Source organism: Pectinophora gossypiella, chromosome 28 (assembly GCF_024362695.1).
Source record: "Pectinophora gossypiella chromosome 28, ilPecGoss1.1, whole genome shotgun sequence".
Taxonomy (NCBI): domain Eukaryota; kingdom Metazoa; phylum Arthropoda; class Insecta; order Lepidoptera; family Gelechiidae; genus Pectinophora; species Pectinophora gossypiella.
This window is the reverse complement of record NC_065431.1, coordinates 5790597-5806195: the sequence shown is the minus strand read 5'-3', so window position 1 is coordinate 5806195 and position 15599 is coordinate 5790597. Positions and strand designations below refer to the sequence as shown.

General features: G+C 40.3%; 1 protein-coding gene across 2 annotated transcripts in view; it reads left to right on the top strand.

The window, feature by feature from the left end:
* The window catches only part of LOC126379156 (uncharacterized), a 215904-nt gene extending 205681 nt beyond the window's left edge, over positions 1–10223 (top strand). Inside the window, exons 1-3 of one of the 2 annotated variants that reach the window (XM_050027804.1) lie at positions 4609–4909; positions 7081–7360; positions 8729–10223. In XM_050027804.1, coding sequence (XP_049883761.1) covers positions 4639–4909; positions 7081–7360; positions 8729–10223 — 2046 coding nt within the window. In that variant the 5' untranslated portion in view covers positions 4609–4638. Of the gene's footprint in view, positions 1–4608; positions 4910–7080; positions 7361–8728 lie in introns of those variants that run through there. The other variant, XM_050027805.1, reaches the window with a different exon arrangement.
* The last annotated feature ends 5376 nt before the right edge of the window (positions 10224–15599 follow it).

Here is a 15599-nt window from a genome sequence, read left to right as displayed (position 1 = left end):
CAGACCGAGCGCGTTTACCGCTGCGCCACCGAGCCCCTTCATTTTGATATATCATTGATCATTGATTTTGATATCAACTCAGAATCATAGTCTGTATCATCCTCCTCGGTATTCGTTACGATGTCACTAACACCCTGTATAAGGTAGGCAATAAAGCTCTTTTTAGGTACATAAGTCTTGCGCCTTTTTACTCCCGACGACCCGATTACTCTAGCCATAGAGGCAGCCAATCAGCTCGCGACACCAAACACTTCAGGTCCCCGATACCGACCCCGCCGGCGTGGTCGACGATTTCCCTCATTCAGCGCTTATCGCTATCGACCCACTAGGGTCGATTAATTCTTTCAAATATTTTTCCTTTCAGACGACGCCCTGAGCCGAGGTTCGCGCCCAACTGGGGGCACCCTCAGGCCCGTTGTCTTAAACGTTGTACCGGGTGAGAGCCTTCAGCGCTCCCCATTTGTCCGGCCAAGTAGTTAATGCCATCTGCGGCAAATCTACAATAAGTCACGTCAAAAAAAAAAAAATTTTACTTCCGGGAATATTCTCAAAGTGGGAACATTCCTCGTAACGGATGTTCAGTGGTATGTATAATAATAATCTACATAATTATTTTATCTGTATTATAAATAAACACATAGTAAAGTTATTGAGGAAATCGATTTTCTTTTTTTTTTTGACGTGACTTATTGTAGATTTGCCGCAGATGGCATTAACTACTTGGCCAGACAAATTCGGAGCGCTGAAGGCTCTCACCCGGTACAACGTTTAAGACAACAGGCCTGAGGGTGCCCAGTTGGGCGCGAACCTCGGCTTAGGGTGTCGTCGGAGAGGAAGAATATTTAATAATAATAATAATAATAATCTTTATTGAACATAGGCTTACAATTTTACATTAATAATTTGAAGGGATTAATCGACTCTAGTGGGTCGATAGCGATAAGCGCTGAATTCGACTCACGATCCGGAGGTCCTGGGTTCGAATCCCAGTGGGGACGTAACACACAAATTACTTTGTGATCAATCCGGGCTACTAGCTCAATCACCTTCACCAACCCGCAGTGGAGCAGCGTGGTGGAGTATGCTCCATACCCCCTCCGGTTGATTGAGGGGAGGCCTGTGCCCAGCAGTGGGACGCATATAGGCTGTTTATGTTATGTTATGTATTATTTCTACAAAGACAACTTCCACAAACATTGTCTATGGAATACTGTAGAATTACCTACTATAGGTAACCATAAAATTACCTTATTTGTTTTTATAGTATACCTAGTAGTATTTTAGACAATACATCGTAAAATATCACCTTAAATAAACAGTTATTACTTCTAGGAATAGTATTAAGGAAAATGTTTTAAACATAGCACGCCAACGGCTCACCAGCTGTCACGTTGGTCTAACAGGAAGCTCGGTGGATGAACCACTGACTACCCCAATTGGGATACAGTCGTGAACTTATGTGACGGATTGACAATGTCACATCTGATCTGTCTATCGGTACAAGTACGTACAGGTAGCCATACAAGTAAGTATAACGAATACTGAGGGGGATGATTCAGACCATGATTCTGAGTTGAATTCAAGTGGAATTTTCTGTCGGAAACATACACACATACATAAACTCACGCCTATTTCCCACCGGGGTAAGCAGAGACTATAGAATTCCATTTGCTTCGATCCTGACACACTTCTCTTGCTTCCTCCACATTCATCAATCGCTTCATACACGCACGCCGGTTCAGAGTAGATCCCGATCGGGATCGGGGGGTTCGGGGTGATCGGGGTTTTCTGTCGGAAAATTCATGAAAATGTTAGTGTTTTTTTTATTATTTTCAGTACCATACTTTTTGCGACGGAAAGTTCCTTTTTACATCATCACCAGCCCATTAACGTCCCCACTGCTGGGGCACGGGCCTTCCCTATGGATGCATAGGGAGATCGGGCCTTAAACCATCACGCGGGCCCAGTGCGGATTGGTGGTTATTAACGACTGCTAATGCAGCCGGGACCAACGGCTTAACGTGCCTTCCGAAGCACGGAGGAGTTCGAGATGAAAACTTTTTTTTTTTGTGGTCACCGATCGTAAGACCGGCCTTTGCGAAAGTCGCTTAACTTCAACAATGGCAGACCGAGAGCGTTTACCGCTACGCCACCGAGCTCCTTAAAATATAAAAAAAAATACCGGATAGGGAACGGAATTTGGAAAAGGTGAGAGGATTAATAATAAAAAACTTAATAATAAAAAGAGGAAAATAATTTTTAATATCATTAGTATTAATAAACATACTTACTTATTAAACGATAGACTGAAGGATTATTTGAAGATAAAAGGATCTGGATAGAAGTAGGAAAAGGAATGTGTAAATGTGTAAAGCAACCTGAAAAGCAACAACTAAAATGCGCCTGCCGCCCGCACCTCCCTCGGTCCCCGCTGTCGCCATACCCCCGCGCCCCTGCACCGCGCAGGCGAAGTCTGATTTAGACGGTCTACATATAACGCCATGGCTACTCCCCATAGGGAAGGCCCGTGCCGCATTGGGGACGTTAATGGGCTGACGATGATCCGATACAATTTATTTTTGATAAGTTTCCTCGTTTTAACGACTGCACAATAATAATATGAAACGCCATAATGACACCACGACAATTATCACTGCAGACCAGGGGCCTGTTTAATAAAACTTACAATTGTAAATTACAATGACAATTTGATGTACATTGCGGAGTGTGTGATCACGAATATTTTGCAGTTTCATATTAGCTACGTAATGTACATCAAATTGTCGTTGTAATTTACAATTGTAAGTTTTATTAAACAGGCCCCAGGATCACTCTCATTGGCGCATCGCTAGCCGTGGAAGCTAGAAGAAAAAAAAAGTACTTACAACATTTTCTGCCACTTTTCGCGGGGCGGGAAGCTGTGAAACATCACATTGTGGTTGTACAAATTGTCCATAAAAGAACTATCGATAAAATCAAAAATTCTTAGATTTGATTTGATTTGACCACTTGTAAGACAAGCCGGTAAACCACAGAGGATTTACCGCAGTTTAATGATAATGATTTCCTTTGCTAAGAAAACTATAATTATATTGAAATTCTTAGCATAATATTACATCCGGGATAACTCAGCAGTTTAGAACAGACTGACCAGGGTCGAGCTTGATAGAAATATATTCACCATCTCCCTATCTTATCATCAGCATTATCCCGTTGTCACAGGGTCCGTTTACTTAACCTGAAGATTTGACAGGTCCGGTTTTTTACAGAAGCGACTGCCTGTCTGACCTTCCACCCCGCCAAGGGAAATCCAACCCAATGCAGGTTAGGTCACATACCTCCGGAAATGCATTTCTCGGGAATGTGGGTTTCCGCACGATATTTTCTTTCACCGCTGAGCACGTGATAATCATTTATGACCCAAACATGAATTCGGAAACAAATTCGACACCTGCAACCTCAAAGTGAGAGGCAAGCGTTCTACTAACTGGTCTACCACGGCTCAATAGTAGGTAATCATCCGAATCGAGTCGATCGAAATATATTAATAATATTAAAACACTTTATTACACACTTTACAAGACGATATTAATTAATTATTTACTTTGAGCTCGACATTAGGCTGACATTTTTTTAATTAAGTATTTTCAATTCTACATATAGTTTTGCGATGGAAAATTCCACTTGATATTAAATCAGAATAATGAGCTGAATAATCCTCCTTAGTAGGGTCTGCTCCGACGATGGATTGGTTTCATCATTCATCGTCATCTCCTTTCATCCTTTAATTAATCATTATTAAGAAAAAAATACATAAGACTTGGCTGTATGGGCATAGTTCCCTTTGCCTTGCCCTTCAGGGAAAATCAAAACAAAGTTCGCATAAACTTTCAAGTTACGAAGCGGCTTCTTGGCACGAAGCGAAAATAGATAAGTACACTTTGTTTATTGAATATTCCGATATAATTAATGCTATCCCGAATGTTTTCCTACTAAACACCACTAGATTATTCAATTATGAAAGCAACTGTCCCGTCCCGAGTACCCGTCGGAAGGATGTGGTGCACGAAATCTTTCCCCGTCTAAACGTAGTCATAGTGTTGCTTACCAACAAGTTTACCTATACAACGAACTGCCTGTTTGTTTTAAAGAGATAACACTATATTCAAGTCACGGTTGAAAGCCTTCCTGTTAAGTAAATGTTATTATTTAGTTCATGATTTTATTGGTGATAGAGATTGTGGTGATTGTGGTAACGACTCCCTTGCAATGTTATACGGTATTTTTTTCATTTTACTTTTGTTTTCTTTTCACGTTTGATGGCAATATTTTGACCTAAAATTGTAAAATTCCTTATGACTATTTTGTGTCATTTTTATCTTATGTTCTTTTAAATTTTTATTATGTTAAGTTCATTTATTTTTTGATTGCTTGTTAAACCTATTTTTTACCATTCTATTTCAGTATTTCGAACACAATTCCTGTCATTGTTATGCGAATACTCATAAGTACTCACACTCATACTCAATCCCGTTCCCGCCAAAAAGAGCGAGCATAGAGCAATACAGGTCTCCGCAATCTTTCATCGAGTTCCGTCAAAATACCGAATAATGGCATTTTTAGAAATCAATTTAACAGATGTATTTTTACGTTGTTTTATGTTATATATTTACTTATATTCGCGTAGTTGTATGCGATAGTGATACGCACCTTCACATAGTCGATAAGGGGGTGGACAGGCTGTCCTCGTGTGCTATTGGCCTCCAATTTTATATTACGATAAACAATACTTCTGAATTTGATTACGATGTTGAAGTGACTCCGGATCAATGTTGTCTGGAGATAGGATCAGACATGGATTGTGATATCCTGGACATCGTTGGAGGGTGCACAGATGCTATATCCAGAGGTAACATACATACAGAAACATGGAAGCAAATATATTTTTTTTTATTATATTACTACAACATACAACAACATAAATCCCTTATCACCATAAGGTTCATCATATCCATCTTTGGAATTCGTATCAACAGTGGCTGCAAGTTGTCTTTGATTACTTGTGGCTCTGCCCACCCCATTAGGGATTACGGGCGTGAGTTTATGTATGTATGTATGTATGTACAACAACATAAACAGCCTATACACGTCCCACTGCTGGGCACAGGCCTCCCCTCAAGCAACCGGAGGGGGTATGGAGCATACTCTACCACGCTGCTCCAATGCGGGTTGGTGGAGGTCTTATTACGGCTAATAGCCGGGACCAACGAAGCACGGAATCATCTTACTTTCGGACAATCAGGTGATCAGCCAGTAATGTCCATTACACATAATTATATGTAATGTTGAAATTTTCCGGTTGATTGAGGGGAAGTCTGTGCCCAGCAGTGGTGCCATTATGCGTCCCACTACTGGGCACCGAGTTTCCACTTTCCACGTTAAGTTCAACTGTAAACTGTAGATGGCGCTGTACAGTTTTGTCTTCGTTTCACCTTCTAATTTCATGGATAAAAGACATAATCATGCATCTTTTATCTTTGCTTTTGGGTATAAATGATGACCCTTGTTATTACACCTAAGCACAACACATCTTTCACCAATTATTATTCTGATCAAAATAAAGAGAAGAAATATAGGTAGCAACATAATTCTGTACAGTCATAAGCAATATCATGTACCCACTTTAGAATCCTGTCGCACTATCATATTTGACATTTAATGAGACTTACGGTTTCATTTGTCAAAAAAGTTAATATGACATGGTTTCAAAGTGTAAGTACTTATACATAATTATTGCTCGTGACCGTACGTATCTGGTGCCTTATAAAAGTATGTTAGCAAAGTATTAATAAAATTATTGCTATTTTTAAAAGTCAGGGTATAGTTGATTTTTTTTTTTTTTTGACGTGACTTATTGTAGATTTGCCGCAGATGGCATTAACTACTTGGCCGGACAAATGGGGAGCGCTGAAGGCTCTCACCCGGTACAACGTTTAAGACAACAGGCCTGAGGGTGCCCAGTTGGGCGCGAACCTCGGCTCAGGGCGTCGTCTGAGAGGAAAAATATTTGAAAGAATTAATCGACCCTAGTGGGTCGATAGCGATAAGCGCTGAATGAGGGAAATCGTCGACCACGCCGGCGGGGTCGGTATCGGGGTCCTGAAGTGTTTGGTGTCGCGAGCTGATTGGCTGCCTCTATGGCTAGATGGGTATAGTTGAATCCGTGATATCTTGTTGGAAAAACGCGTGACTTGCGCTGTAGCGCCCCTGAATTCAACTTTATTTTTATAATATAGACTCATGATTACATCCCAATTGGGGTAGTCAGAGGTCTTCTCTCGTGTGGGTTGTGAAGTGGAGTACCAACGTCATCAACCCTGGTGTCAGGGTTATTATTGCCGCCAAAGGCCCCTGACATGGCTCATGTAACGACTACTTACTTACATCAGTAAGTAGTAACCGAGACCAACAGCTTAACGTGCCTTCCGAAGCACGGATCATCTTACTTTCGGACAATCAGGTGATCAGCCAGTAATGTACTAACCAAACTAGGGATAACAAAGTTATTTTTGTGATTATGTCCCCACCGGGTTTCGAACCCGGGGCCTCCGGATCGTGAGCCCAACGCTCAACCACTGGACCACGGAGGCCGTATGTAACTAGTTGTTAAGTGCAATAAGGTATACACTAAAGGTTTCGTTACGATGTCACTAACACATTGCATGTTTATACATTGTTTTAAGTTTACGCGGTTACTATCATAATTAAAACACATAATAACGGGTACTTACTGCGTTTAAAGTAAGAATATGAGACTCCCGATATTTCGACACTGTTGCAAGTGTCATGATCACGGGATAACTGATGAGATTAGGGTGGAGTAGGTAGATCCATAATTTTTTACGGGCAGACATATCTGTCTATCCTCTTTCTTTGCCTCTTTCTTTGCAAAGAAAGAGGGTAGACAGATATGCCACTTGCAACAGTGTCGAAATATCGGGAGTCTCATATTCTTACTTTAAACGCGGTAAGAACCCGTTATTATGTGTTTTACATTGCATGTTATTGATTAATTTCCAGGTGAAACGAAATCACTGAACCTGATAGCACCAATTCTTGACGTTTATGAGCGGAAGGGGTACTGCATAGCCTATTTGGACTCGAAGGTTGACGGGAAGCGGCGAGCCAAGAGGGAGTCCGTCAAAATCACATTCGATACCAAATTAAAAAGTAAAAACAATGTGGAAGTTCCCAATGGCGCAACAGTATGTAAAAACATCGATGAAGACCCCTTGAACAACTGCCAACCAGTTGACTGCGAGGTATTTTACAACGGGAAACGGCCTCATTACAACCGGAGGTAATAAAAAGTATAGTATTTAACCGTACTAATCTCATGGCTCAAAGGGATGAACTACAATGCCACTGAAGACCTCTTAACACCACCAGGTTAGTCTGGAGTTATACACACAAACACACACACGCACGCACGCATGCACTCACGCACGCACACACACACGCACACACACACACACACACACACACCCATCAATTCAATTTCTTATTTTAAAACTTAAACATGCATACATAAAGGGATTTAATGTTAAGACATCCGGGAAGTACATCTGGAGCACTGGTGATCCCGAAACACAGGCTCTGGCTTATCTCGGGCGCCAGTCTCCACTCGTACATACCCTTCAATTGTGCATTGTTTTGTGAAACCCATCTATGTACATTGTGGAGATCAAATAAAAAGATCTTTATTATCTTTATTATTAGTACATAACATAACATAAACTGCCTATATACGTCCCACTGCTGGGCACAGGCCTCCCCTCATTCAACCGGAGGGGGTATGGAGCATACTCCGCCACGCTGCTCCAATGCGGGTTGGTGGAGGTGTTTTTACGGCTAATAGCCGGGACCAACGCCTTAACGTGCCCTCCGAAGCACGGAATCATCTTAATTTTTCGGACAATCAGGTGATTCCAGCCTGAAAAGTCCTTACCAAACAAAGGACAGTCTCACAAAGTGATTTCGACAATGTCCCCATCGGGAATCCAACCCGGACCTCCAGATCGTGAGCCTAACGCTCTAACCACTAGACCACGGAGGCTGTGTATTTAACCGTACGTCAAATTATTATCTTCGCCAAATTATACCTTTGTTCCACTTAAAATACTAATTGTGCACCAAAATATGCTAACTAAAATAGTTCGTAACGAGCACCTATTTATTCACTAATGCATACTTGTAAAAATGAAATGTAGTCTTTAATATTAAAGGAACACCCAATATTTTAGCTTCAAATCAAGCAATGTACTCTATGTATACTCTAATCGGACACCAATTAAATATTAATGTACTTTTATTTATGACACTTAAGCACTATACGAGTATAAAATATTTATAATATAAAATTCTAGGACACTCATTAGATATTTAAGAATTGGAATATTTGGTGCCAGATTAGTATTTTTAGTACACGTGTAATATATTTGTTGTAAGATTCGAATAATTTCTGCGTATGTACATTGTGGAGAACAAATAAAAAGATCTTTATTATTGTTTGTCATTTCCATATCTCGGGACTATGGAGTCCCGGACTTTTGGAAGGCGTGCGTGGGGCCGAAGCCATTATTATTATTACTGCTGGGCTGTCACTAACACCCTTTATAAGGATTTGTAACAAAATTATTTCTTTAATTGTGTATTTGTTTCTTCCAAGGTTAAAAAGGTGCGTGGAAGTCCCGCCATGCATAAATGAGGGGCAGAGCGTCGTGCCAACTACGATTTACGACCCCGTGTCCAACAGGTGCGTAGGCGACGAACCACTCGATCAAGATGACTATGAATTTGTCAAGAAACTCGCGCACGGGAGCAGAATCGCCAAGGACGTGGTCATCATCAACACATTCAAAGACGGTGTTGAGGAAAACGAAGTTATCGACTTCAAAAAGGACGCAAATAACGAAGACACGGTAAGCTTCATGAAAACTGGAGACGTGAAAAGATCTTGTTTTGTTGACGCGCTGTTCGATTACATAAACAATCACAGGTCTGGGCTGTCGTTGCTGGGAGTCATATTCCTTGTACAATGCGGGTTGATTTGTACGATGGTATATTTCCTATCGAAAAACTGTCTTTGTAAGAGAAAGAATGTTTTAGAAAAGAAGTTCTTCAACTATAGGCATGACGCGTCCGTCACCACACCACTGATTGGTACAACACAAGTGGAAACAGAAACCACATGTCAGTTCATGAGCGAATCCTCTAACATAGATAAAAAGATCCAATGCTATAAAGCCTGTCAGAAAGACGCAAAAGTCAGCATGTCTGATGATATCCTTTCCAAATGTCTCAATAGACGGAGTTGGGATAGAAAAGAAGTGAAATCAGACGCAATGGACTTCGAGAAGATGAAAGAAATATCACCTAAAGCGAGCAGGAGTGATGGCTCAGCCAAATTTGAAACGCGATTCGTGAGCACCAAGAAACAAGGTGACCAAAAAGTTAATTTTGAAAACGAAAAAGACAAATACAGTAAAGGTGACAGCAGAAAATCGAAGACTGCCAAAAGCATAGCTAAGAAATCTGAGAGTAAACAGTCTGAAAGAAAGAGAGGGCATCTAGGCGACTCGTCTACGTTAGAAAGAGAGATCAAATGCCATAGTTACAATTACGTCGATAGCAAGGTGAAGGAGGGGAAAGGTTTCTCCGACATAGGTCTTTCCGAAGAGATTAAATGTCATAGCTACAACTACATGTCAGGGTCGGCGTATTCTGGTGTGAAGACGCCTGTCCCGAATAAGTTAAAAGAGGAAGACAGCATCGTAACGTTGTCAGCGCCTGAAAAAGGACAAGCATCGGTCCAAGCGTCAATTGCTAACGATTCTATCGACGACTACTTGTCGGAAAGAGGCGTACTGTACTTAGCAGGTGAAAATATATCCAAATATTCCTTCTCCAACGATTCTGACATCAAATCGGTGTCCTCGATGTCGAGTAAAACCTCGAAGAACAATATAATGAAGAACGTTCTGTCTTATTTGAAAAGGGGTTCCAAACATGGCCCCTCGTCAGATCCTGGCACTAAAAAGTCCAAAGATGCTCTCAATCTGGAGCTCATACATATATCCAGAGTTTCAATGTACTCGTCAAGCAATAATGAAAGTAGCTTAAAGAATTTGGCAAGAATGAAAGATTCGCGAACATCATTATGACTATGAACTTTTGTAACATAAAATTTTGTTAATTTATTAATAGTTTTTGTAGTTTTAGCTTTGTTTAATTTTAATATAATAATAAACTATTTTATTTCATTTGATTTCGAATTCAATCCCGCGAATGCCCCTAAAGCTAAAAGGGAAAATTTATACATGGAACTTGCAACAATGTTGCAATATCGGGAGTCTCACCTCTAGTCTCAGTAGTACGGTTGTTTTGTCCGGCCCTGAACTACTGATACCAAAAAAGTCTCATTAGTACGGTTATGACGTCAAACCGAACTTATGTGACTTTTTTGGTATCAGTAGTCCGGTTAAGGAGGTTATATAAAAATCACAAAAAGTATTAGAAAGCGAAATATTTTTTATTAAATAGTAAATAATATTGAACGAAAATAATTTTCTTTGTAAAAAAACATAACATAACTTACTTACTTCTTGTACTTAACTTCAGTAAGTACCTCAGTACTACTTCAGTACTCATATTTAATAGTAAAAATCGGAACCAAAATCATTTTCTTTGTGAAAAAATTAGAACCTGTTCTTCTGCCGTGTACATAGATATGCCAACGTTCACTGCAGAGTGAGCTTTGCCCGAATGCCGGCTGTTATTTAAAGCCCTTCGGACTCGTGGTCACACCAGGTTTTGCCCACCACTAACCGAACTACAGCTATAGGCTCAACAGTTCGGTTTGACGTCATAACCGTACTAATGAGACTAAAAAGGGCTCAGTAGTACGTGACCGGACAAAACAACCGTACTACTGAGACTAGAGGGAGTCTCATATGTCTAATAATAACGCGGTAAGAACCCGGTATTATGTGTTTTAATTATGATAATAACTGCGTAAGCCTGTGTAAGATATGTCAAGACGTTTATTTGAAGAACATTATAAATATGAAGGCGAAACAGAGGCGAAGGTTGGAGGTAGGGCTGGCAGAGGAAGACCAAGAAGGACGTACATTGACCAAATTGGAGATGTCCTTAGAAAAGGTACGATCTATTATGAACCGGCGTGCGTGTATGAAGCTATTGATGGATGCGGAGGAAGCAAGAGAAATGTGTCAGGATCGAAGCAAAAGGAATTCCATGGTCTTTGCTTACCCCGGTGGGAAATAGGCGTGAGTTTATGTATACAGATTTGGTGTGCCTTATCCAGTTACTCCCCTGTAGATCCAGGGCTGCCAGCCATGTGACCCCCCCCCCCACTCCCAAAAAAAAGGCACCGTGCTGTTAGGAGCGGCTGGTATCAGTCTTTTAAAAAAAAAAAAAACACTTTAATTAACTACGATAAAAACACTTTATTATAGAAAACACAAAGAATTATATGAAGCAATTCTCTGATTTCTGACGACTCTATTCGCGCGCGGTTAAAGGCTAACTGACTGTTGTATCGATGCAAAAGAGTTTTATTAAAATGAATTTGTTTACGTTGATGTTCCTTGTGAAAATGAATATTTTTTATGTTTCAATTCTTTAGTAAGTATTAAATTAGGATATAACAGTGCGATCGCGCCTTAGAGGCGGCCACTGGCTCTGCGTTCGATTTCCCATGAGACATAGTAGAAATCTTTAAAAAAAATTGTGAGACTGTCCTTGGCATCATCATCTCAGGCCTTTACATCTTTATCAGATGATTCAAACAGCGTTTCTGTGGCAGCTTTTAAAATGGTTTTTGTGAGACTGTCCTTTGGCATCATCATCTCAGGCCTTTACATCTTTATCAGATAATTCAAACAGCGTTTCTGTGGCAGCTTTTAAAATGGCTGTAAAGTCCGATGCGAGAGCGACAGTAGCGGCCGCACGACTGGCATTGTAGTTGAGGGTCCTTTGGCAAGGACATGTATAATTGTAAAATTAAATCTTATAGCCTAAAGTGTCCCACTGCTGGGCAAAGGCCTCCCTCCATTTGTACCATGAAGAAATAGATAATCGGTTTGGATATATTTGGTTGAATATAATGAATAACTTGGACACTGACACAGAAGGACAGAGAGAGACTCGAGGCCTTTGAAATGTGGTGTTGGAGGAGGATGGAAATGAATAAGTTGGACAGAAAGGGTTACAAATGAGGAAGTGCTAGTAAGAGTAAGGGAAAAGAGACAAATACTGAGAATTATTGAGGACAGAAGAGGCAAGATGATTGGACACGACGAATTCATTAAAAACATCATAGAAGGAAAGCTAGAAGGAAAGAGAGGAAGGGGAAGACCAAGAAGAGCTTACATGGAACAGATTAAAGAAAAGGTTAACGTCGTGTCTTATAGGGAAGTCAAGGAATTGGCCTTTGATAGACTGGAAAAGGAAAATGCTACACCGACAAGAGCGTGGCTCTTAAATTGATGATGATGATAATGAATAATATAAGGAGCGGGAAAATAAAATGGCGTCGTTCTTGCTACTCCATTTTGTTTCTAAATATTTTTTTTTTTTCAGATATTGTGAGCATTAACCGTTTTACTTTTTAACTATGTTGTCGTCCATCATAAATTTTCGTTGTCCATTCTTGTTTTCGCAGTCGCATACGCACGGTGGGCACTGCGTGGTTCCTCCGTCTGTGGTGGCCGTGGAGTACCGTCGTTTACCACCCTGGAAAACAATATACAGGGTGTTAGTGACATCGTGACCGCGACAACACTGAAAGTGCCGACTTAGTTATTTTTGTAATGTCATGTCATCATCATCATCATCACCAGCCCATTAACGTCCCCACTGCTGTGGCACGGGCCTTCCCTATGGATGGATAGGGAGATCGGGCCTTAAACCACCACGCGGGCCCAGTGCGGATTGGTGGTTATTAACGTCTGCTAATTCAGCCGGGACCAACGGCTTAACGTTCCTTCCGAAGCACGGAGGAGCTCGAGATGAAAACTTTTTTTTTGTGGTCACCCATCCTATGACCGGCCTTTACGAAAGTTGCTTAACTTCAACAATCGCAGACCGAGCGCGTTTACCGCTGCGCCACCGAGCTCCTCATGTCATGTGAAATATGTATTAAACTGCCGAATCGTATGATTGTCAACCCGAATGAACTGCCCAATCGGCACAAGCCGAACAAGTGCAGTAATTTCATCGGATCGGCTTTGTTGTTCGGCTAATACTGCCGAACCGATATGCCGGCCCGACTATGTGTGTAGTCACCCTTACTGCACACGCCTTTCGGCCAGCACTCTTCCCGCCCGAAATTCTGTATGTATGATTACCTTTATTTTTGGGAAATGTAAGTTGCCAATTAACTTGAAATGGGTCAGTGGGCCCCTGGTCAAACACATACACTGAAAAATAAAAAACGTCGATTCCAGTAGATATTTGACATCCACGATAAACAAGTCACATTCACAAAACTGCTTGTTTTTTAAGTAAAGACGCGTTGGCGCGATAAAATTATAACACCCGTATTTTAAGATGTTCAGTCGTCTCTTCCCCCATTCGATTGGGCCTCAGCTAAGCATTTTGGTGTTTTAATCGACATTCACATCCTCGACTCGAGGACTTTACTCACTGGAGTCGAACATATCATACTGCCAACATAGTAATTCGAAAATAATCAGACAACCATAAGGCGAGGATAAATGTAAAAATAAAGAAAAATGGAAAAATGTTATGTTAAATTAAAGTAAAAGTAAAAAGTATTTATTTACCAAATAAAGTAAAATGAATACAGGTTAATAGCGGGACCTGCACTAGAGTTTACCCTATATAGCAGTAGAACTATGATAATACAATTTTTGCTTGAAGATTAAGAAGACAAAGTCCGGTGGAGACTTAGGAGACCACGGGTCCGGAGGGTTAGCATCTTAAAATACGAGTGTTGGTATTCCCCTTCGTCCCTTACCTTTTATCTTCACTTCTATGATGTTTTTCGTAAAGTCATGTCGTGTATTAGGTAAAGTACTCAATTTAAAATCGAGTAAAGATAGGATTTGATAGAAGTAAAAAGCCTAAAATGTCCGCGCGCTAGGCAGATTGTAATTACTTAAGCCTAGATTTCATTTTAGTTAAAGTATTAATTTATTATTTTCTGGAAACTACTTACCCCGGGCTTAGTAACAAAAAAGAACTAAGTAAGTATATACCTTAAAAATATTTTATTTTTAAGCGTATTTTTATTTTGTAAACATTAATATTATTATTCAAATGGGCCGGAATGGGCTGAAATCCGATGATCTTTTTCTTTGGCTTACTGTAGATTGGCCGCAGATGGCATTAACTACTTGGCCGGACAAATGTGGAGCGCTGAAGGCTCTCGCCTGGTACAAGTTTTAAAACAGGCCTGAGGGTGCCCAGCTGGGGAGCCTCGGCTCAGGGCGTCTAACAAATCGACTCTAGTGTTGAATGAAGGAAATCGTCGACCACGCCCGCGGGTCGGTATCAGAGTTCTTCCGATGATCTCCTTTATATATTTAGCTTAATTATTATGTTACTCACTTTCTGTAAAATAAAATACGTATATTGAATTAATGCATGGTTAAATAAGAATATATCATTTGGAAATACAATTGAAAATTTAAATAATTTTCAAATGAAAAAAGTTTTTTTTTAAACTGTACTTTATATCCAGTGGTTCAGAACTGTGCTCACAATTCGGAGGTACTATCCACTGACTTTACAGACCAAAAAGAATGTATACTTCAAAAAGAAACTATAGATATTAAATGCTGTTGTAAATAATAACTTACTGTTGGCGGCTGAAACGAATTTCATGAAAATAAAATATTATTCAACTAAGGACTTCGTGTCAGATGTGGCTGGAAGTGGTGATGTGTCCAGGGTTAGCCAAGTTGCACGCGATTTCCTCAATCGACAGTGAGATACAGATGAACATAAGGTTAAATACCAGAATGCCAGCGTCGTGGCTCGCGCCGCGGCTTATGCTCAATGAGGCCCTTTTATAAAGGACACCACCATCGTTGACCAATTCATACACTCAATTATTTATATTCCTCATGTAAGTTGTTTTTATTATGTGTTTTGATTGTAAGTAATGTGTTACTCTGTGTTTTATATTATATATTTGTTAATTGTTTTATATTTGTTACTGTGGTGTCCCTTTATAATAAACGTTTCTTTCTTTCTTTCTAAATGACATGTCAATCCTATATATTTTTATAACATGACAGTGACACCAGTATCATATTATAAGATGTTTACTCGACTCGGCCTCAGCTGATTATTGTGGTAAGTATTTTAAATTGACATTTACGTCCTCGAGGGCGTTACTCACTGGAGTCGAGCATGTCATACTGCCAACATAATAGTATGAAAATAATGACGTCATGCCTCACTGGAGTAAACTCAAGCTAAGGTCGAGGTGACGTCCGAGAATACCAATTTTGAGCTCAGTTCGAGGTTTTCCTTGAGGTTTTCCATCA